The sequence below is a fragment of the Lepidochelys kempii genome, chromosome 9 (genome assembly GCF_965140265.1).
Source record: "Lepidochelys kempii isolate rLepKem1 chromosome 9, rLepKem1.hap2, whole genome shotgun sequence".
Lineage (NCBI taxonomy): Eukaryota > Metazoa > Chordata > Testudines > Cheloniidae > Lepidochelys > Lepidochelys kempii.
In genome coordinates, this window is record NC_133264.1 from 61,207,146 (window position 1) to 61,228,984 (window position 21,839).

A 21,839-nucleotide genomic window follows, 5' to 3' on the forward strand; every position below is an offset into this window, starting at 1 on the left:
TGGTGTGCAGGGCCAGAGACTGTCGAAAGCAAGAGTGCAGGGCCTGGAAGCAGCACTGCTCCCCTTTCCTGTGGGCTTCTTTCTGTCCCATAAAGACCTAGCAGAGAGAGGGAACAGCCCTTCCCATTGGGAAATGCTGGCTTAGCTTCCAGGGAGTCCCTTCTCCCTTTCTCATTGCAGGTGGAGCTCACAGCAGTCAGTGGTGGCAGCAATGCCCAGGGGCTGGACGCAAATAACAGCGTGGAGGAAAAACTTGGGCCCAAGCTGGAAGAGCAGCTACCCAAACCCTACCCGAAACCAGAGTGTGCTGGGAAAGCAGTGATAGAAGATAATGTGCTGGGCGCTCTGGCAAACCAAGGAGATGGCAGAGAGCTGGAGCCCACAGTCCCAGGAGCTGTGGAGCCTGAGACCAGCAGCACTGACAGTGCCTGGATGCCTGCAGAGCTTCACAGTGACAAACAGGCTGATGCTTCTCCTGCCTGCCCCAACGCTCCAGACAGTGAACATGCTGGGAAAGAGAAGGGCACCCTGAATGCTGAAACACAAGAGGCAGGAGTGCCGGTGGAGGAAACTCTGCCTGTGGTTGCTTCCAGCTGCAACACCCTTGCATCAACCCCAGCCACCTTCACCTTGAATAGAGTGTGTTTTTCCACATCTCAAGCCCCAGCTATGCAAAAAATGCCCCTCTCCTTTCAGTCCGGGGCAGTTCTGGCCCCAAGCCAGCCCCTTGTGTACATCCCACCCTCCAGCTGTGGGCAGCCACTCAGTGTGGCTGCTCTTCCGAGCCCCATTGGGGTCCCCTCCTCCCTTGCTCTCCCAGTTCATCCCTCCTACCTGCAGGAGCATGGCCCGCCAGGCATTATTGCGCCCCCTGAGCTGCGCTCGTTTCCCTGTACCTTCTCCGTAGCCAGGCCCTTGCCTTCGGATTCCAAAGTGGTGTCTGTGGAGGTGAACCAGCTGAGTTGCCCTTCACCTTCAGGTGGGAACAGCACACAAGCTGCTGCAGCTGTTGATGGCCCTTCCCCACCCATGGAGGGCTCTTCACTTTCACCCAGCCAGCCTTCCCTGACAGCGTCATGTGGGAGTGAAGCTCCCCCACCAGGTACTGGCCTACACACCAGGGCCTCTGGTGCTCAGGAGCAGGTTGCTCAAGGGGCCACCACTTCGCTTTCTCCCCTGAAGTCTCCCCCACAGCTGGAGCGTGAGATGGTCTCCTTCCCAGAATGTAGCGAGATGCCTCTTGATCTGTCCTCTAAATCCAACCGCCAGAAGCTGCCTCCACCAAGCCAACGCAAGACACCCCCCATGCCCATCCTAACACCAGTGCACACCAGTGGCAAGGCAGCACTCACTACGGTCCTGTCCAAGTCCCAGCGTGCAGCCCAGAGTGCAGGCAGCAGCGTCACCTCATGCCTGGGCACCACTCCCCCCTTAGTAATTTTTCCTGACTTCCTGCGCAATGGTGAGCAGGGCTCCTGGATGAAAAACTCAACTGCACTGATTAGCACCATTCCAGGCACCTATGTGGGCGTGGCCAACCCAGTGCCTGCCTCACTACTGCTTAGCAAAGACTCCAGCATTAGCTTCACCAGGGACCCACAGCACCTCCCCAAACAGGAGCCCATTTCCATCATTGATCAGGGAGATCCCCGAAATGTTGGGCCACCCTCTGGGAAAAAAGGCAGCCAGGCTAGTGTGGAGGGTCAGCAGGACCCAGCTAAGCGGTTCCTCTATGGCAGAGTTGCCCCAGGGGCGCCTTTGTGCCAATCCAAAGAACTCTCTCTCTGGAATCCTGGTCAGGGAAGCATTTACCCCCGATGCCCAGTTAATGGGAAACCATCCAGTCCCCAGCTTCTGCCCGTTGGGTGGTCTCCCTATCACCAGACCCCTCTGCTTTCAATTGGTATCTCCACAACCGGACAGCTGCCCCTGAATCAGAGTGGCTCCTCCAAGCCATCTGGTGCAGGTGAGTTCCCTGTGTTTCCCAGCATGCAGCCTGTAGAGTCTGGCATGGCAGCCCCCAAGGCCCCAGAGGGACTGCCAAGGCTTCCGTCTCTGGAATGGGAAGCCATGTCCAAAGCCAAAAACTGCAGGGTCTTGCCCAAGTTCTGTGAGGAGCCCATCAATCCAGTCCCCATGGTTGTAGCTCCATCTCTTCAGGCCAATACTGTGGATGCAAGGGGCGGAAAGGGGAAGGCAGAAAGCCCTTCCAGGAGCCAAGGGTGTGATGAGCCAGGGGCTGACTCTGCTAGAGACAGTGTTGTACAGACTGAGGCTCCCCAGGGGAGCTGTAGCCTCAAGCTGTTAGGGGACTCAAAACCTAAAAACCAAGTGTTAGCTGCCTATCTGTCACATGACCTGCCTGTAGTCAGTCAGCAAAGCCTACAAACAGCCTCTGAGCTACCAGCTGCACCTGTGGAGAGTCAACGCAAGGAGCTGGGATATGAGGCGGCCCAGGAGCAGCCGGCCTCAGAGGCCCCCCAGTGTATGCACCAGGTGGACCTGTGCAGAGTCAAGAAGGAGCGAGTGGAATGTGATGTGCCATTTGCCTCTGGGGCTTGTCTGCAAGCTGGGGTAGCCCCCAACGGCTTTCCTGAGACCAAACTCAAGGGAGCAGCCCAAATCAAACAAGAGGGCAGTTTATGCTGCAAATCCAAACGGCAACACGATGGGCGGGCCAAACAGGCCCACAAGAGGCTGAAGTGCAGAGCCAGAGCTGGAGAGGAGGCCCCAAGCAAGTCGGGCAGCCGGAGCTTGCATGGATGGAAGGTGGGTGAGGAGCCACTGAAGAGGGTCACCAGCCCCACAGAGGGAGGCAGGCACAGATAGTTCTAGTGCTGGGACTCTGTACTTCCTAGAATAATATTGGGGGTCAAAACCAAAGTAAGGGGGGAGGGGACAGCAGTGTAGGGAAGAAGAGGAATCTGTCATTTGGGCAGCAAAAGGGAATGGCAGCTGGGTGCAGAGATCAGTTTGGGGAACCTCACTAGGGGCTTTTTCATTCCAGGCATCTCAGTATTGCCTGGCATTGGATTTATGACTGGAATATCAGAGTCTGCGGGTTGGGATTGAGGGGCATTGGCGGAGCTGAGTAGCTGGGAGGGCTGTGGGTCAGGACTGACCGGTATTGATACAGCTGGCAGTGGGGGACACTATTCTGGGGTCCTTCCCTTCCCGCTGTCCCAGCATGATGCTTGTATTAAAGCTTGGACTGAAATCTGTATCTGTCCTGTGTTTGCAGTGGCGAAAGCATCATGGGGACCTGCATGAGATCAGCAAACGAGAAAGCCGGGTGAGCCCAGGATCCATGAATGAGCACAATAGCCTCAGGGTAAAGCGCAAGCGCAGGAGGCCAGCAAAGACAGAGCTCCAATCTCCAGGGCATCGTGGGGACAGCCATGAGGAAGGTACTGTTACAAATTCTGAATAGTGTTCTTCCCTTGCAAACCCAAACTGTAGCATTGTCTTGGCACTCTGCTCCCTTGCCTGCCAGAAGATCTGGCTACCAGTTTTCCTGGAGCTGAGTTCCTGTAGGCTGTGGAGCTGGACACTACATACAGCAGGTTAGAATCCCATGTAGGGGTCCGGTATAATGTAGTGTGTTGTCATTCCCAGGCCAGCAGTCTTCTGTCAGCTCCTGGATTCCCCATTAGCTTTTCGGTGGCGTTAGTCCTCAGGGTTCTCCTCTCTTCCCAGGTTACCTTGAGAAGAAACCCAAGAACAATTTCCGTGACTTCATCCCAGTGGTGCTGAGCAGCCGGACACGCAGTCAGTCAGGTTGGTGATCTCAGCAGACCCTGGAGGCCAGCCTTTGCCGGGGAGATTCAGCTAGCCCGTATGGCTGAGTCTGAGATGTCCTGTCCACTAGGCACTACAGGCCCTGTGCCTGGCAGATGGGAGCAGAGCACTTGGTCTCGTGACAGGCTCAGTAGGGAGTTGGGGGTGGGGAGAGCGGGATCATGTCCCTGCCCACATAACCCAATCAGTTTTGGGGGCAGGAAGGTCTTGTGGGGTGCTAAGGAGGGGCTGTCCTGTCCCCAGTTTCCTAACTGGGAGTGTTCTTGTGGGCACTTTTGGCTCTGCTTGTGTCTAGAGGTCTCTAGTCACTGGACACACCTTGTGTGGTCCTCTCTGCAGGAAGTGTTGGCGGCTCCTCTGCTAGTGTGAGAGGAGAGTGCGAAGTGACTGGCCAGGAGATCTTACCGCTGCTGGAGGAGGAGCAGGAGGAGGAGACGACCTTGAAACGCCGCAGGCTGAGGAAATCCCACAGAATGTCCCACTATCACAGCCGCAGGGCCAGAGACAGGTCTCAGTCAGAAAAGGGCAGCTGCCACCTGAGGAGGGCCCGGGAGCTGCCCTGGAGAGTGGAGGCACCAAGGCAGCTTTGGGACCCAAATGAGGAGGACAATGACAGCCATGTCAAGAGGAAGAAGAGGAGACGGCAGAAGAGCCGGAAATACCAGACTGGGGAGTACTTGACTGAGCGGGAAGAGGAGGAACATATGAGCTGCTACTCCCATAGGAGGCGGAAATCGAAAGCAGGTACCGGCACTAGCAGAGGGGAGGGGTCTTTGGTCCAGCTGGCTATTCTGCAAGATCTCCTCCAGGCCAGCCTCTTGTTCCAGAACTGCTCTTAGAGTTCTGGCATAGAACCAGACCATCAGCTCCAAGTCCTATGGGCCAAGTGCTGCATGTACTGCTGTTCAGGGACCATTCCCTCCATTGTGCTGCCACTGCAATGGGCCACCTGTCCTTTACAGGATAATTACTGTAAATGATGGGGCAGGGAACCCCAAATTATGTGGCAGTGTTAATTGGGTGCTGACCTCACGCCACAGTCATAAGCTGGGCTGGGCGCAGGGAAGGAGGAGGCCCAGTATAATTGTGCTGGGTAAGTGTGGACCCTAGGGAGAGGCATCCAAGGGTAGTGCCTGCCTGACAGGTATAGGGGGAACTGAGGCCACTACAATTCAGACTGGCTTTTACACATACAGCTAATGCTTTATACACAAGTAAGCTCTAAGTCTTATGCAGGGGAAGCTTTGTCCAGCAGGAGCCTAGGAGAGAGGGTGACTTGGAAGCCAGGGGTGTGACAGAGCCAGGCAAAGTGCCTGGATCTGTGGTGTGAATCCTTTCCCACAGTGCACATACAGAGCTATAATAGAAAGCTGCAGTTGTTCCCCTCCCATCTCCTCCTGTTCCAGGCCCCAGGTCTCCATTCACCATCTTCTGAGCTTCCTACCTGTGGCTCAACCAGTGACCCAGATCCTCCTGAGTCTAGGTAGCTGCTTGCCCCTCCTCCCCTGATTCTTTTCTGGGCATTTTGAGATATCTGCTGCTTTGCAGGCCAGCTCCTCCTTTCCGTGCTGTGGAGGTGTTTGTGAAGCTTTTGGAAATCAGTGAATTTTGTCAGCTTCTGGAGCTGCGGAACAGCCTGGCTTGTTTGTACATTGCTCTGCTGGTAACCTTCTGGCTTTGCTTATATGTGCCCGTTGTGGGGCTGCTAGTATCAGGCAGGAGAATGCTGCTGTGATTGTACCAGAGGGGAGTGCCTCTTTGGAGTGCTCCCACTCTTGACCCTCTTCTTTATCAGCAGCTGCATGGTGAATTTGAGAGTGAGCCAGCCACCTTCTCCTGGGAATGAGGCACAGTGCGAAGACACAGCTGGAATATCCAGGGGTGTAAACCTGGGGTTGGGGCAGGGGAAAAAGAACTACCATGGCCCTTGAGGGACTGCAGGAGCTACTAATGACTTGTGATGGAGGGAGCCCTGTGGAGCTGCCTGGGAAAGTCATGTAGCCTACAGCCAGACCACCTTCTGAATGGATGAGTGCTAACTCGAGAGCAGTTTGACCAGTTTTCTTCAGAAAACTTCTCCTTTGCTTGGCAACTTGGGCCAAACCAATGTTTCCAAGCAAAGTTATTGATGGAAGGGCTGGGGGCCACTCACATAAGGCTGGTGGGGGAAGCTGGTTGCAACCTTCACTGTGAAGGAGCCATCATCTCTTTGCAAAGTAGGAGGACAAAGTGTTACCTATGGAGTTATAGTTATGAACTGCACCCATGTTGCCCTTACATAACTGTCATGTGCATGCATTTCCCTGGGAGGCAGGTGGCCTTGTCTCCATGGAGCAGAGGTGGAGAAGCAAAGTGACTTATCCAGAGTGACTCTCTTGCCCTGCACTCACTCTCCTCAGGCTTAGCCTTTAACCCAGTCAAGCAGATAGTGGTCTTCTCAGGCAGTGTTCCTATGTTGCCTGCAGAGAACTATGTTCCCCTGCAGCCCACTTTAAAGCAATTGCTAATCTCTACCCACTGGAAAAGGGCCAGCACTGCAAATGCCTGTGCATTGCTCTGTGCACAGGGGTTTTATTCTCACCTTCTTTTCACACAAGGGCTTTATTTCCTCATCACGTACTTTAATATCTTCCACTTATAATTGTGCCCTCACTGTAACAAGCAACCCTGTATTACATAGTAGGAGGGAACAGTCCATATTTCCATTGAGAACCTTAGCTCAGAATGTTCCTACTTCTGTGCATGTAAAATCAGAGCCTTAATATTGCTCTTAAGAGGAAGAAATAAGAAAAATCACTGAAAAGGCAGCACAGACAGCAGTGCAGGGCATGGTTTGGCAGGAAGTGGAATAGCAGTTGCCATCCGAGGGTAGGAAGATTCCCTATTTTTCCCCTTAGTTGTCTCTCACCAGCACTACTTAGCTTTCAAGATCCTAATAGATCACACCCGTGGCAATAAGGCTAAAGGATACTGGTTTTGTTAATGCCTTTATTAAACCACTGGAGAACATGCCAACAAGATGAAAAATCAGACTCTGTTCTCCTGGGTACAGTCACAGTGCAGAATAACAGGCACGCGTTGTCTGGAGAGAAGGCATATCCAAGTGAGTGTATAACCAGCTCCACACATGCTCAGCTTAGAGACCTGCATAGGGTCAGACCAGTAAGGCCTTCTGTCATCATGCATCCCACTGATGCACTTTCATTTTCAGTGTGCTGTGTTCATCTCCATATACCGGTATTCTTCTGTACTCTGCTTCTAGGCAGAGTAACCGTGGCTTTGGTGGAGAACAACTCTAGAACCCACTAGAGTTAAGTTGGACCTGGGCCCAAGCTGTCAGGTGTGGCCAACGAAGTGCTGCAGGGGCTGACTGCTCTTGACCCACAGAGGGAAGTCTGGGCCCCATAGTCTTTGTCTCTGCATCCTGTGGACCCTGTCTCTCCTTAGATTTCAGGTACCGGAAGCAGAAGGAATGTACCCAAGGCAAAGGCTCAGAGCTGCGATTGAGGAGCAGGCTTTCCCCATCGCCCCGGAAGTCCCAAGGGCGCCCAGACTTCCGAAATGGTTTTCTCCTGGATCACCCGGACAACTCCTCCATCCAGGAAGCACTGGAGAAACCATCAGGAAAACGCAAATGTAAAACAAAACATCTGGCAGGGATCTGTGAAGAGGGGAAGGTATGATTCAGGCCTAGGGAAGGGGGATCATCAACCCAGCATGTGTAGAGGGGAGGGGATATGTGGACCCAGCCTCGTCCAGCTACGCTGAGAAGCTTCCTCCATCTGTATTTTCCAGGTGAAAGGGCACTGGAATCAGCCCAAGCCACGCTCTGTGAAGAAGCCCCAGGAGCTGTGGCCGCTCTGCAAGTCACGGCGGGCCAGCCCAGGAAACTCCCCTGAATTGCCCGTGACCCAACATATCCCTCCTGAGGCTCGGCGGCTGATTGTGAACAAGAACGCTGGGGAGACTCTCCTTCAGCGAGCGGCAAGGCTTGGCTACAAGGTGAGTGCTGGGCCAAGAACAGCTTTTACCCCACATCCTTCTGCTGGGGTTTGCTGCTGAGTACCTCGGGAGCCATGCCCCTCTCTTGTGGTTTGTGTAACTGGGCCTCTGGTGGTGTCATTCCTCCAGGACGTCGTACTCTACTGCCTGCAGAAAAAGAGCAGTGAGGTGAACCACCGTGACAATGCCGGCTACACAGCTCTGCACGAAGCCTGCGCACGAGGCTGGATTGACATCCTGCACATTCTGCTAGAGCACGGTGCCAATGTGAACTGCAGTGCACAGGATGGCACGAGGCAAGCCAGCTCCCAGTACTACTAGCCCAGAGAATTTGGGGTGGAAGCTAGTGAGACAGCAGGGCTGTGGGTCTGGGAGTCTTTCAGGCAGCATCATTAGCCATCCTTTGGCAGTATAGCCACCTAGCAAGAAGCAGATTGTTTGTTTGCTCTGTGGACTGCACAGACCTCCTTTTTCTCTGGTAACGCTCTTGTCCCTTGCCAGGCCTGTCCATGATGCAGTGGTGAATGACAACCTGGAGACCATGTGGCTTCTGCTCTCGTATGGGGCTGACCCCACACTCGCCACTTACTCAGGGCAGACAGCCATGAAACTGGCCAGCAGTGAAGTGATGAAGCACTTCCTGAGTGGTAAGTGGGGCATGGTAATTACTGATGTTTATACGGAGTACCTTCCACCCCAAAAGAACCCAAATGCTTTACAAGCTGTAGTGTTGAATACTGCCGTGCAGTTTTGTATTTAAGGGGCCATAGTTAGACACTCAGTCATCAGTAGATGCCAGAGTGAAGGCAGATTGAATAAACGTACGTCTGCCCCGGTGCACATTGCTCCCCAGTCCAGTCTATACTGTTTCTCAAATACTACAATATAGGACATGAATGCTTCTCCAATCATAGATGCACAACCATCTGCAAGAACCTGTGATCATGTAACTAAAGGTAGTATCCTAATTCAGGGCAGGGCTGATATGTGTTCAAACCTAACTGGCAATTCCTGCCTTTACTATGCAACCTCAGCGCTCCATTAACACGCACTTTTGCAGCTGAGAAGTGATGTTCTCAATTCTAAAATTACTCCCTTTGAAGCATGTTTACCTGCCATTGTTAGCAGTAATGCTTCAGGTCACTGTGACTGCACGCTTAGAGTAAAATGTCTGTTTGCTTCCTGTGCCGTTTGTGTGGAATTAGTGTTGCTATTTTCTTGTTGTTGTGGGTCTTGCACAGAAGCAAAGCAGAGAGAAACAGTTAAAAAAAGTAACTGTGACGGGTTGACACAGGTGTTGCCTGAAACTGTATTTAGCTCCTTTTTATTCCTCACTAGATTCAAGTTGATAGGTACCTTTTGTATTCCTGTAGTTTTGGAAAGTTGTGCCCCTGTACTCTTCTAGACTTAAATAAATTCTTAAGTGTGTGTGTTGGGAACCACCCCTTTCAAATAGCTATAACCTGAACTCTAGTGGGTTCTAGATTTGTTCTCCCCCCACACACACTTTTTCTCCTGTTTGCAGTCCCTGGTCACCCTTTTGGAGGTTGGGGGGCATGTTCCTCATGGAGTGTGGTCCCTTGTCTACCATTGCCTTGGGCTGCGGGGGGGAGTGAGTCACTTCAGCTCTCTGCAGCTTCCCCCAAGAGAATGTTGATGAGAATGTTGTATAGCTGCTCTATGGGTGCCTCCCTGCCTTGCTTTCCTCTTGCAGATTACCTCTCGGATCTGCAAGGGCGTGCTGATGGGGACCCCCGAACAGCATGGGATTTCTACAGCAGCTCTGTACTGGGTGAGTTCAGCTGATTCTATCTCCCCCTGCAGGACAGAGCATGGTGTGGCCGCTGGATGCGGACTGGACAAGGGTCACACAGGCTGGGACTTGCTTAACCTGTGGGCCTCCCTCCCAACCCATGTATAGAAGGAGAAAATCATCAGGGAGCCCTCACTGGCATGTGATCTGCTATAGTTTCACACCATTCACTGGCTCAAGAATTTACTAGTTCCTGAAAGGGACTTTTTCTTCAAATATTTGTCCATACGGATCCCAATCGAGGGTCACACGTACCGTACGAGCATGAGGTTAGCTTCTTTTGCCCAGTGTTAGTTGGAGCTATGCAGGTACCCCGCATGCTCTTGAGCTCCTCCTCCAAAGGCATAAAGGACAAGGGGCTCCAGCCACCACTCACTCCCTTCCTGCTGCCCGTGGCAGCAAGGTAGAACTGCCTCAGTGTGTTTCACTACCCTGTAGCTATAACTTCTTTGTTACTCTAAGTGCAGATGATGTTTTTATAGTTAATGTCTTGGTAGTCCATTGGCAAAATAAAGAAGAGAAAACCTTTTTATTCCTTCAGAGAGTCTTCCAAGGTATTGCAGAGGCTAAGTCTCTAGGCTTTAAGTCATGCCCAGCCTGCAAGGCAGTCATTCTTTTAAATGATGGGTATTTTAAATGTCTAGTGTTCAATTTTTGTATCTTTTTTGGCACAAATTCCAAAGGCTAGAGATGCACATTTAAAATTATTTTTGTTAGATTACTCCATGAAGGGAGGGTCTGATTCAGAGATCCTTTGGCAGAAAGGAGCCCCTACCACTCCATGACCGCATTAAATCAGTGCTTCAGCTATTTGTGAGGTTGCTCCCAGATCTCAAGTCTCTTTGTGTTCAAAAAGACCGGGTATTTGTCAAAGGCTGCTGATACTCCAGCACAGATCCCTTCAGGTGAGTCTGGCTCCTGCTGCCCATGACAGGGAAAAAAAGCTTCTCTGAAACTGTCCTGGCACTTATCACCATCCCCAATACTAGTTTAAAAACGGAGTGAAAACATAGCCCTCATCTGACTCAGTGCAGGCTCGGTCTTCTAAATCCTGATCTGCTGGCTACAACAACTATGGTACCAATTCAGCACCATTCCACATCAGCTACCACCACTTCGTCTATCTTGGGTGTCATCTTCTGTGTCACTCAAGTTGTTCCAGCACTGTGCAGTGACGAAAGACCAGCATTGGTGACCATTTCTGCTCCAGTATCTATGCAATCAGTATCGCAGATCTTGAAGTCAGCTGTTTTAGGCATATCTGGAGACCTGAGCTGGTATATCCTCTACTTGATGTTTCTCCCTTGTCAGTAAATCTCTCATTGATACTGGAGCCAAGAGTCCCAATAATGAAGATTTCACTGCACCCAATATCTTCGGTTTCAGTTTCAATATGGCATCACATAGTATCAGGTTCTCCACAATTTTCCTCAACTCCACAAAGATCAGCACCTCTTTCAGAAGAGTGTATTCTTCTGCCTCATCATCATTTTCAATCTATAACAGAAGTCCATTGCCTAGCACTGCCTCCTTTTCTCCTCAGTCAACTTGTGAAGGGGTCCCTGAGAAAAGGGTTTCAAGATGTTGTTCTTCTTCTCATCATACAAGACAGTTCAGGAAGATCTCAGAATTGTTGGATCCCTCCCTCTTGGACCCACATGCCATATCCATATGGGATGCAATCCTGGCCATATGTCCTCCTTGGAGCCCACAGCTCCGTTCACTCCATATTCTTCTAAAGCTCCTCTAGTTAGATCCACCTTAGGATATTTATCTGTATCACAACCATCTCATCCACCCCACAAAGTGCTTCTCAACACCTGGTTCAAGAATTCCTGAGAATTCCCAAGGCATCCAAGAGGATGACAACATGGATTGCTATGATGACACTTTGGTTCCATTAGCTATTTCTTCATTTCCTTATGAAGTTATTAATCCTTAGGTGCCTTCCACTGTCAAGGACTTAAAGGCCTTGCAGAACCTTCTGAAGAGGATCGCTGACACCTTAAAAATTCCTAGCAGGTGGTGCAAGAACAGTCACATAGAATGTTTGATTCTATTGCACACTGTTTATGAGGGCTGTTTGGCGATACCCATTAATGGAGGCATTCTCGATCAAAGAATGGCAGACCCTGGCCTCCATCTCAGCTACCTCCAAAAGAGCAGGCTGTTGCTTTCATTTTCCAAGTAAAGGCTCTGAGAACTTTATACTCACCTGGTTTCAGGTTCATTGGCTGCTGCCTATGCACAGTCAGCCAAGATTTACTCTTAGAGACAAAGAACCAAAGAAGTTGGACCTATTTGAGAGGAAGGTCTATTCCTTGCTTAGCCTTCAAGCCAGTATTGCAAAATGCCAGGTTTTGCTACCCCAAGTATGATTGTCTCCAGAGGGAGCGTCTGCCAGTTCTTGTGTAAAGTTCCACAGGATTCTAGGGTTGAATTTAAGTTCCTGTATTTAGTGGGTCCTTGCAACAGTGGTTCTTCAAGCTGCATTTGATGCCTCCAACACTGCCACAAGTTCAATGGTAGCTGCAGACACCATGTGTACAGTGTCTGGGCTCCAGACAGCCCAATAAAGGATTTACCCTTTGATGCTCATGGCCTCTTTAATTCTAAAGCACATGAAGCATTGCACGCATTGAAAGATACCAAACTGATGCTTCATTCCCTAGACCTTTACACCCCAGCCCAAAGGAGGAAACCATTCAAACCACAGCACCAAGTGAGATAGATGCCTCCTTCCTCTTATTTTTAACAGCGGGGACCATCAGAAACCTTTAAGAAGAGGCCTTATTATCAGAAGCAAAGGGGTTCTGCTGTAGTATCTCACAACACATCAGGCCCGAGGCAGCAAGTTTGATGCCACAGTTGAATGCCTGAACCAAATCGAGCATTTCTTCCCTCCATTTGACATTTGCCTCTCTGATGCATTGGCTGCAATTACTAGACTGCTGGGTCTCAGAGTCATCCAGAAGGGCTATGATATACAATTCCAATCTGTGCCTACTCCCCGCCCTCCAAACCATCCTTTTTCAGGGACCCCTCTTGTGAGAGCATGTTTTCATCACTAATCTCGTAGAATTCCCCAGAATGGCTGTTAGGGATTGATGTTTGCATCTCGAAGTCCCACAGACAGTCTGGTGACAGATGTCCCCAAACAGGACTGGGGAGAGCACAGCTAACTCATCTGCTAACCCAAGATTTATGGTCCACCTACAGAATCCTAACTACACATAAACATACTAGAACTTGAGGCAGCTTGTCCAGTTTGCAGAGCATTTCTATCTCTGATTCATGTCCATCTCATAGCCTTACTCTTATCTGAATTCTAAAATAATGCAATGGATGTTCTCAGTAGAAAATGCTCTTTTCCTATGAATGTTCCCTCAAAAACTCAGTTTTATTGAGAACTTTTCAGAAGTGGGCCCTTCCCACCATAGATCTGTTTCCAACCAGTCTAAACAACAAATGTCCCATGCTTTGCTCCAGGGGAGGAAGAAGTCCGGGCTCCCTCTCAGATGCATTTCTGATTCATTGGGACAGGAATCTGCTCTAAGGGTTTTTCCCGCGATCCCTCTGATCCACAGTGTTCTTACGGAAATAAAACTAGACAGGGCTCAAGCCATCTTAATAGCCCTGGCATGGGCATGACAATTTTTGTACTCAAATATGGTACATCTATTGATTCAACCGCAATTCAAGCTACCAGTCACTCTAAACATCATATCCCAGAACTGAGATCTGATTCTAAACCCAGATCCAATGTCCTGAAGATAGATGTTGCTCAGCAGAGGTACAGAACATTCTCATTCAGAGCCAAAATCCTTCAAGGCTTATGGGGCCAAATGGAAACGTTTTCAGTATGGGCTTTCCACCCTAACTTTTCTCCTGTGGGTGTGTCTGTTCCTCTCCTCCTAGATTACCTGTCTGTCATTGAAGCTTTCAGGATTCTCCAGAAGTTCTGTTAAGTTCACTTAGCAGCAATATCTCCAATACTACAGGGATGCATTTCCCCCGCTCCCCCTCCCCCTGGTTCTCCAGTAACCAAATTTTGGTAGGGGCTGTTCTGTCTGTTAAGGATTCCCCCCTTCCCCCTTAAACATACATGCAGTCCCCCTATCTCAGAGCCTCCGTTTCAACCTACATCGTTCTGTTCTTTGTGTTTTGTCTATTACGACAGCATTCTTAGATTGGTGCTCTACTTGCAAACCGAGACAATCCAAGCTCTGATGGTAGGACCACCTTCCATACGGACAGTTACTCCCCATTCTCAGTCTAAATTTCTGCCTCAAATGTTCTCGGTCTTTCACTTTAATCAGTTTATTCTCTTACGAGTGTTCTTTCCAAGACCTCACTCATCCCCTGCAGATGCTTCAGAGTTTTAAGTGCTATCTTATATTACCTCAAGAAGACAAAACCATTGCACAGAACACCCAGGCAATTTGTCTTCTGGTGATTAAGTCCAGAGGACTGGCTGTTCTGACACACACACACTCTCAAAATGGATGTCAAACTGTATTAGAATTTCTAGTGAACTGAATAAAGAGTTCAGGCAACCTCCTCAGCCCCTTTAAGAGACATCTCTGTACTCAAAATCTGTAGAGCAGCTCCTTGGATCTCCATACGTTCCTTTATAAGCGGCTATTCTTTAGTGTCAGCCTTTAGATCTGATACACAGTTTGGCAGGGCATTCTTACAGATCTTATTCAAATAGGACTCCTGGCACCCATCTGCCAGACACCTAAAGTGGGATCAGTGTGGGCAAATACTCAAAGAAGAAAGAATGGTTACTTACCTTACAGTAACTGGATTTCTTTGGGATCCTTTGTCTACACAGATCCCACCATCCACGCTCCCTTCCCCTGACTGTGGAGTCTCTTTGCCTTGGGATTTCTGTATTGGTGAAAGAACAGAGTGGAGGTTGGGGCCACTGAGCCCTTTATGTCCTCAGGTGAGGGGCTTGAGGACATGCAGGGGCATGAGTGGCCCCAACAAATACTGCTGGCAAAAAGAGCTATATCTCATGTGCATAGGGCCCAGAATGGGATCTGTGGAGGTAAAACGTCCCAAAGAGTCACAGTTACTGTAAGGACAGTAACTTTTCCCAGCTTTTCATGAGCCACAGGACAGAGTCACCACCACAACTTGACCTGCTGAGTAACTAGCTGTCTGGTGCACACAGCCCACTGCAGTGCTCCAGCTTGAGCCATGGGATTGGGCCAGAGGCTTAGGCAGAATCTGGTGGCACTGGTCTATTAGCGGCTGGAGGGCATGGGCTCAGGAAAGATGTTATCGATTGAACAGTCCTGAGTCAGCATTGCAGGGAGGGACGAGAGCAGGAGCCCTAGGAGGGACTCAGCTGGTACTCCCAAGTCTGCCATTTGATTCAGAGCAGGGCAGGGAATTGCTGGACAATCCCTGGGGCTGAGCCCTTCCAGTGGGAGTTGCTGGGGTGGATGGGAAGTGTGAGCCTCGACTGGGTTTTGTTTCTGAATTTGTTGTGGTATTTTGTACTCGTGCAGGTGAGACGTTAGTGGCACTGGGTAGAGCTGGGCAGTTTGGGCAGACGTGCCAATTTCCTCCACATGCCCCTTTGCTAGTAACCCTCAATCCTGACCTGCAGTTGTGAGCCACATGTACCCTGTACTTCACCTAGACTGGCTTCTCAGTCATGTCAGATTGATCTGGTGGCTTGTGATGCACATACATGGGCACTAAAGTAAAAATATGTCCGATTGAAGCCTGGCTTCTAGCAGTGGCTGTTCAGGGCAGTGGGCAGCTGTGTACGGGGATTCCTCCAGCAGCGTTTGCAGCCAGCAGTGCAGGTTTCATTTCTCTGATGGTACCTTTGTGACACAGATCACAATCTAGCAGGTGAAACCCCTTCTTTGGAGACCTGGAACACCACCTATAGTGTCCCGAGTGGGCTGGGAGCAGAAATATGCAGTAAGATACCAAGCCCAGATTCCTGCCCAGGGACTCTGAGCTTCACTCTTGGTGCAAGAACAGTTTCTGTCCTTCCCTCCATCTCCTCCCCAGTTCCTAGGGAAACACTGTGCACCGCAAGAGTGAAAGTATGGGAGATGCCAACACCTAATTTTGCTTGTTTCAGAGGGGAAGGATGGGATTGGGTGCGACCTTCTGCTCAACCCTCCAGGAAGCTCTGATCAGGAGGAAGAGGAGCAAGAATCAGACAGCTTCATGTTTGAGTTCTCAGACAAGCCCCTGCTTCCTTGCTATAACCTCCAGGTGTCGGTCTCACGTGGGTGAGTGTTACTTCCTCTTTGCATAGCAAATCCTGGGCAGAGCAAATTTGGGACCAATTTGGGCAACCAGTGAACGTATTGAGAAGTGGAAGCAGGAACAGAGAACATGAGTCCTCAGGGTTAGCTGAGAGTGGAAGTAGGCCCCAGGCTGCCCTCAGAAGGGGGAAGAGCAATATGCAGAGTACATGGGCTGTCTCTATACTGAGCAACAGATGATGCCTGCTTGAGCGCTTTCGAGAGCCTTCGGCGGTTGCTCACCAAGGTAACAGGCTCTGTAGCATCCCAATAGAGAATGTTAATGCTTTGCACGTACCTTGCATATTCTATTGGTAGGTCTCAAAGCACTTTGCCAAGATGGGCGAAATGTCATTATCCTGATCTGACCAACTTCTGTTGGTGAGAGAGACAAGCTTTTGAACTTACACAAAGCTCTTCCTCAGGTCAGAAGAAGAAGAGCTTTGTGTAGCTCAAAAGCTTCTCTCTCTCTCTCTCTCTCTCTCTCTCTCTCTCTCCAACAGAAGTTGGTCCATTAACGGATATTACCTCACCCACCTTGTCGCTCATATCCTGGGACCAACACAGCTTTAGCACCACTGCAAACATTATCATTATGTGATAGTTGGGCGGTGGCGGCATGGAGAGGTTGCAAGTTCCCCAAGGTTACACAACAAGTCAGTAACAGAGTCAGGAATAGTACTCAAGTCTCTTGGTTCCCATTTTGGTGCACTACCCACTGCACAGAGTTGTCTCATAAAAACATAGAATATGGACCATTGTTCCATTCAGGAATGGAAGGGAGGACGCAAGCCTTACAAACCCCAAATAAAAAGACAAAAATAAGAGGTCAGTAATCCTGAACTTTTGGGTGGAGAATAGCACAGAGGTGTGAAAGGTCCAGACAAGAGCAGAGTTGTGAGACATGGGGGGAATTCCATTCAAGAAGAGAATAAAACGCCCCAGGCTATGTGGTTTAGGAAGGAGCTCAGACAGAGGCCTATAAAAGAATGAAAAATGCAGATGAGAGCAACAGTTTCAGTAGTTCATTTGTTTGTGAACTTCCTGTCCTAAACTCTTGTTTAGTATTGCTGAACACTTTTACAGCTCTGACTTCCTGCCCCAGAGGTGGGTGTGTTTCAGTGTTGTAAAGAATTGGGTGGAGATCTTTTGGGATACATTTACAAATTTAAAGTTATTCTTATTTACCCTTTTCCATAAAACAAGCACAGGAGTCACTGGATTAAAAGACATGTCATTTCAAAATACTTAAGAAATAATCTTTTTCGAAGTGAAGTGCTTTTAAGAACTACTTAGGATGCAATATGAGTTCCCTGATGAACTCTTTGCTGCAGGACATTGAGGCAAACAGATGGATACATTTCATAGCTAGAGTAAATGCATGTATATGAGTGACATCTACAGTTACATTAGCTAGGATAAAATCACAAGGCCTATCAATCTTTAATCTTTCTGGCATAAGCACATTGCCAGTTGAAGACCTGCAGGGATATCCCTGTGGGACAGTATGGCAGTGGTAGATGCATTCTGCTAGGAATTAGTTACTCTTGGCTTGCCATACTCAGGAACCTGAGCTCTTCATACACTAGGAAACCTGTCTTCGTTTTTCCCTCCATAGCTGCACTTGCTTCTGTTCAGCTCCAAGAGTGGCAGTAACAGCAGCAGCTTGTGTAGACTCGCCTCTGCTGCTGGGTTTTTTAATCATCATGTATGTCATCTGACTCTGCTCAAGTCTAAGCGACACAGTACTTAAACACCCCCATGCCCTGTCTACACTAGCACCCCCACAAGTTGAGCTGTGCCAGTTGTAGCAATGGGGGGAAGCATCCTAGCGTAAACAGAGCCTTGAGTTGAGTGGGGCAATTAAGTGGGGGGTTTCAGTTCGTTGGCAACCCTGAAAAATCAAAAACAAATGTCAGGTCATGGTGAGGACAGACCCACACTTACCGGTTTGTGAATCTAACCTGAAAAGTATTTCTGGCCAAAACTATTTAATGAATTTGTGTCAAATTCAGGGAGAGTTTTGAGACTACCAAAACTGAGGCTTTTGGCAAATCTATTTCTCTGAAAAATTTTGCGCAGCTGTAATTTTGAGTATTCATCTTTGTTTTCTCCATCTGTGAAATGGGGCCAGTGCCCACTTCACTGTGTGGGTGAGGGGTTGAGGCTTAGCTGATGTATGTAAAGCACTCTGAACACAAAAAGTGTTAACACAGGGCTCAGTCAAGGCTCCCTAGTTATGGCTGAAACTATGCTTCTCTTAGAATCAAGGCATCTGTCATGGCAAACTGAACCTGAATTCTCCTGCGTGGGCCATGGATTCTTTTCAATATGCCACGGATTTTTTGTGTTGACACCATGTAGCTGCACCCTATACGTATGCAGGGGCAGCTGAGGAGAGGACAGTTGGGCCACTTGGCACCCGGGAGATTGCTTCAAACTGTAGGATAAGTACAGTTCTTCTTCGAGTGCTTGTTCACATCCATTCCACATTAGGTGTGCGCGCGCTGCATGCACGAGCGTTGGAAACTTTTTCCTTTAGCGGCTCCCGGCGGGCCCCCCGAGTGGCGCCACTGCATCGTGCATGTATTCCCGTGCCGGCCTGACCCCCTCCAGTTCCTTCTTACCGTCCATGGCGGCGTTGGAACAACCTCCCCCCCACCCCATAGAAGAGCAGTCCCTTAGCCTTTAGAGTAGCTGTTATCAGTTAGTCCACATACAGACTGTGGACACTTAAATCATTAGGTGCTTGAAGGCCTCCAGCACCTGCCCCGGGCCCACGGCTTCAAGGCTTGCACCACGTGCCACAAACCTATGCCAGTTAGTGACATTCCACGACTCGTGTCTACGTAGCCTGGGAGACGGACATCAAACTGAAAGGTGTAAGATTTGCAAGGCGTTTAAGTCAAGGACAAGGAAAGAAAGAGACTTTTGCCTAAAGCAACTGTTGATGGAGGCCGCATTGCAGCTGCCGGGCCTGGAGCCCTGGATGTGCGTTGAGCGCTGGCGTTCTATTTGGAGCTCTCCAAGCCCTTTCGCAAATCCACGTAGCTATTTGTGGCTGTAGCCAAGAGGATAGAATCATAGAATCATAGAATATCAGGGTTGGAAGGGACCCCAGAAGGTCATCTAGTCCAACCCCCTGCTCGAAGCAGGACCAATTCCCAGTTAAATCATCCCAGCCAGGGCTTTGTCAAGCCTGACCTTAAAAACTTCTAAGGAAGGAGATTCTACCACCTCCCTAGGTAACGCATTCCAGTGTTCCACCACCCTCTTAGTGAAAAAGTTTTTCCTAATATCCAATCTAAACCTCCCCCACTTCAACTTGAGACCATTACTCCTCGTTCTGTCATCTGCTACCATTGAGAACAGTCTAGAGCCATCCTCTTTGGAACCCCCTTTCAGGTAGTTGAAAGCAGCTATCAAATCCCCCCTCATTCTTCTCTTCTGCAGGCTAAACAATCCCAGCTCCCTCAGCCTCTCCTCATAACTCATGTGTTCCAGACCCCTAATCATTTTTGTTGCCCTTCGCTGGACTCTCTCCAATTTATCCACATCCTTCTTGAAGTGTGGGGCCCAAAACTGGACACAGTACTCCAGATGAGGCCTCACCAATGTCGAATAGAGGGGAACGATCACGTCCCCTAATAAAAGGCCTCCTAGTGTCGGCGCAGCGGATTTCATCTTGCTGCATCCGGGCATGCTATGAGCTCGCAGGTGTTCTGGCCCCGATGATCACAGCCCACTCGACCAGGGCGCAGGCGACTTCCATGGCGTTCCTGTCACAGGTCCCAATCCAGGAGATCTGTAGACCAGCCACCTGGTCCTCGGTGCACACCTTCATGACCCACTATGCAGTCAACCAGCAGGCCAGAGAGGATGCAGCAGTTGGCAGAGCGGTCCTCCAAGCAGTTGTTCCGTGACTCCTACCCTCCTCCAGAAATAAGCTTGTAATTCACCTAATGTGGAATGGATGTGAACAAGCACTTTCTCATAACTGTTGTTCTTCGAGATGTGTTGTTCACTTCCATTCCACCACCCACCCTCCTACCCCTCTGTCGGAGTCGCCAGCAAGAAGGAACTGGAGGGGGTCGGGCCGGCAGGGGTATATATGCACGGGACAGTGGTGCCACTCGGGGGACCCCGCCAGCCCAACGGGAGCCGCTAAGGGAAAAAGTTTCTGATGCTCGTGCACGCAGCGCACGCACACCTAATGTGGAATGGATGTGAACAACACATCTCGAAGAACAACAGTTACGAGAAAGTAAGTAACTGTTTTTTGCAGTTAAAACGATCAGTAGTAAGTGAGTTAATATGAACACTACCATTATGTTGGGCTTCAGTGCTAATTTCCCCTTCAGATGAACGAACCATTCCAACTGCTAAGTGTACATCCATGCTACAGCTGGAAGTGTAGTTCCCAGCTTGGGTAGATAAACGTGCTAACAGTATAGCTCTAGCAGCTTAGGCTAACCACCTGAATACGTACGTAGGATGTATGGGATTGTACTCTGGGGTGCTAGCCTGAGCAGCTGCCCCTGCCACCGTGGCTACTCTGCTGTTTTTAACTCACTACCCCAATAAGAGCTAGTGCATATTCATCTACACAAGCTGGGTATTGCACCTCCAGCTTCCATGGCTAAACAGCAGAGTAAAAGAGGCAGTTAGAGGCAAAAAGACATCCTTTAAAAACTGGAAGTCAGATCCAACTGAAGAAAATGGAAAGGAGCATAAACTCTTGCAATCAAGTGTAAAAGTATAATAAAGCAGGCCAAGAAAGACTTCAAAGAGCAACCAGCTAAGGACACACAAACTCATAGCAATAAATAAATTAAGTACATCAAAAGGAGGAAACCTGCCAAACAGTGGGGCCGCTGGATGGTCGGGGTGCTAAAAGAGCACTCAAGGAAGACAAGGTTGTTGTTCAGAAGCTAAATGAATTCTTTGCATCGGTCTTCACTGAAGAGGATATGCGGGAGACCCCTACGCATGAAACATTCTTTTTAGGTGATAAATCTAAGGAACTGTCCCAGATTGAGGTGTCAGTAGAGGAGGTTTTGGAACAAACTGATAAACAGAAATAAGTCACCAGGACCAGATGGTATTCATCCAAGAGTTGTGAAAGAACTCAAATACGAAATCGCAGAACTACTAGCTATGGTATGTAATTTATGGCTTAAATCAGCCTTTGTGCCAGATGACAGGAGGGTAACTAATGCAATGCTGATTTTTTAAAAAAGGAGCCAGAGGCAATCCTGGCAATGCCTGGTACTAAAGGTAGTCTTACTAGCCTGTAAAAGTGGTTGAAACTATAGTAAGGAACAGAATGATCAAACCCATAGATGAACACGAGATGCTGGGGAAGAGTCAACAAGGCTTTTGGAAAGGGAAGTCACGCCTCACTAATCTATTAAAATTCTTTGAGGAAGTCAACAAGCATGTGGACAAGTATGATCCAATGGATACAGTGCCCTTGGACTTTCAGAAAGTCTTTGACAAGGTCCCTCACCAAAGGCTCTTAAACAAACTAAGCAATCATGGAATAAAAGGGAAGATTCTCTCCTGGATCAGGTTTCAGAGTAGCAGCCGTGTTAGTCTGTATCCGCAAAAAGAAAAGGAGTACCTGTGGCACCTTAGAGACTAGAAGTGAGCTGTAGCTCACAAAAGCTTATGCTCTAATAAATTTGGTAGTCTCTAAGGTGTCACAAGTACTCCTTTTCTTTCTCCTGGATCAGTAACTGCTTAAAAGATAGGAAACAAAGGGTAGGAATAAATGGTCAGTTTTCACAATGGAGAAATGGAAGTAGCAGGCTCCCTCAAGGATCTGTACTGGGACCTGTGCTGCTCAATGTATTCAGAAATGATCTGTACAAAGGAGGTGAACAGTGAGGTGTCAAAATTTGCAGACAATACAAAATTACTCAAGATAGTTAAGACCAAAGTTG

At 49.3% G+C, this 21,839-nt stretch overlaps 1 protein-coding gene across 2 annotated transcripts in view; it reads left to right on the top strand.

Moving 5' to 3' along the window:
- Positions 1-21,839, top strand: part of BCORL1 (BCL6 corepressor like 1) — a 47,444-nt gene that overhangs the window by 13,439 nt on the left and 12,166 nt on the right. For both annotated transcript variants that reach the window (XM_073360640.1, XM_073360639.1), the window contains 10 exons: positions 181-2,769; positions 3,242-3,407; positions 3,697-3,777; positions 4,138-4,542; positions 7,246-7,475; positions 7,594-7,800; positions 7,930-8,096; positions 8,302-8,447; positions 9,515-9,592; positions 15,726-15,879. In XM_073360640.1, the coding sequence (XP_073216741.1) occupies positions 181-2,769; positions 3,242-3,407; positions 3,697-3,777; positions 4,138-4,542; positions 7,246-7,475; positions 7,594-7,800; positions 7,930-8,096; positions 8,302-8,447; positions 9,515-9,592; positions 15,726-15,879 (4,223 nt within the window). The remainder of the gene's footprint in view (positions 1-180; positions 2,770-3,241; positions 3,408-3,696; positions 3,778-4,137; positions 4,543-7,245; positions 7,476-7,593; positions 7,801-7,929; positions 8,097-8,301; positions 8,448-9,514; positions 9,593-15,725; positions 15,880-21,839) is intronic.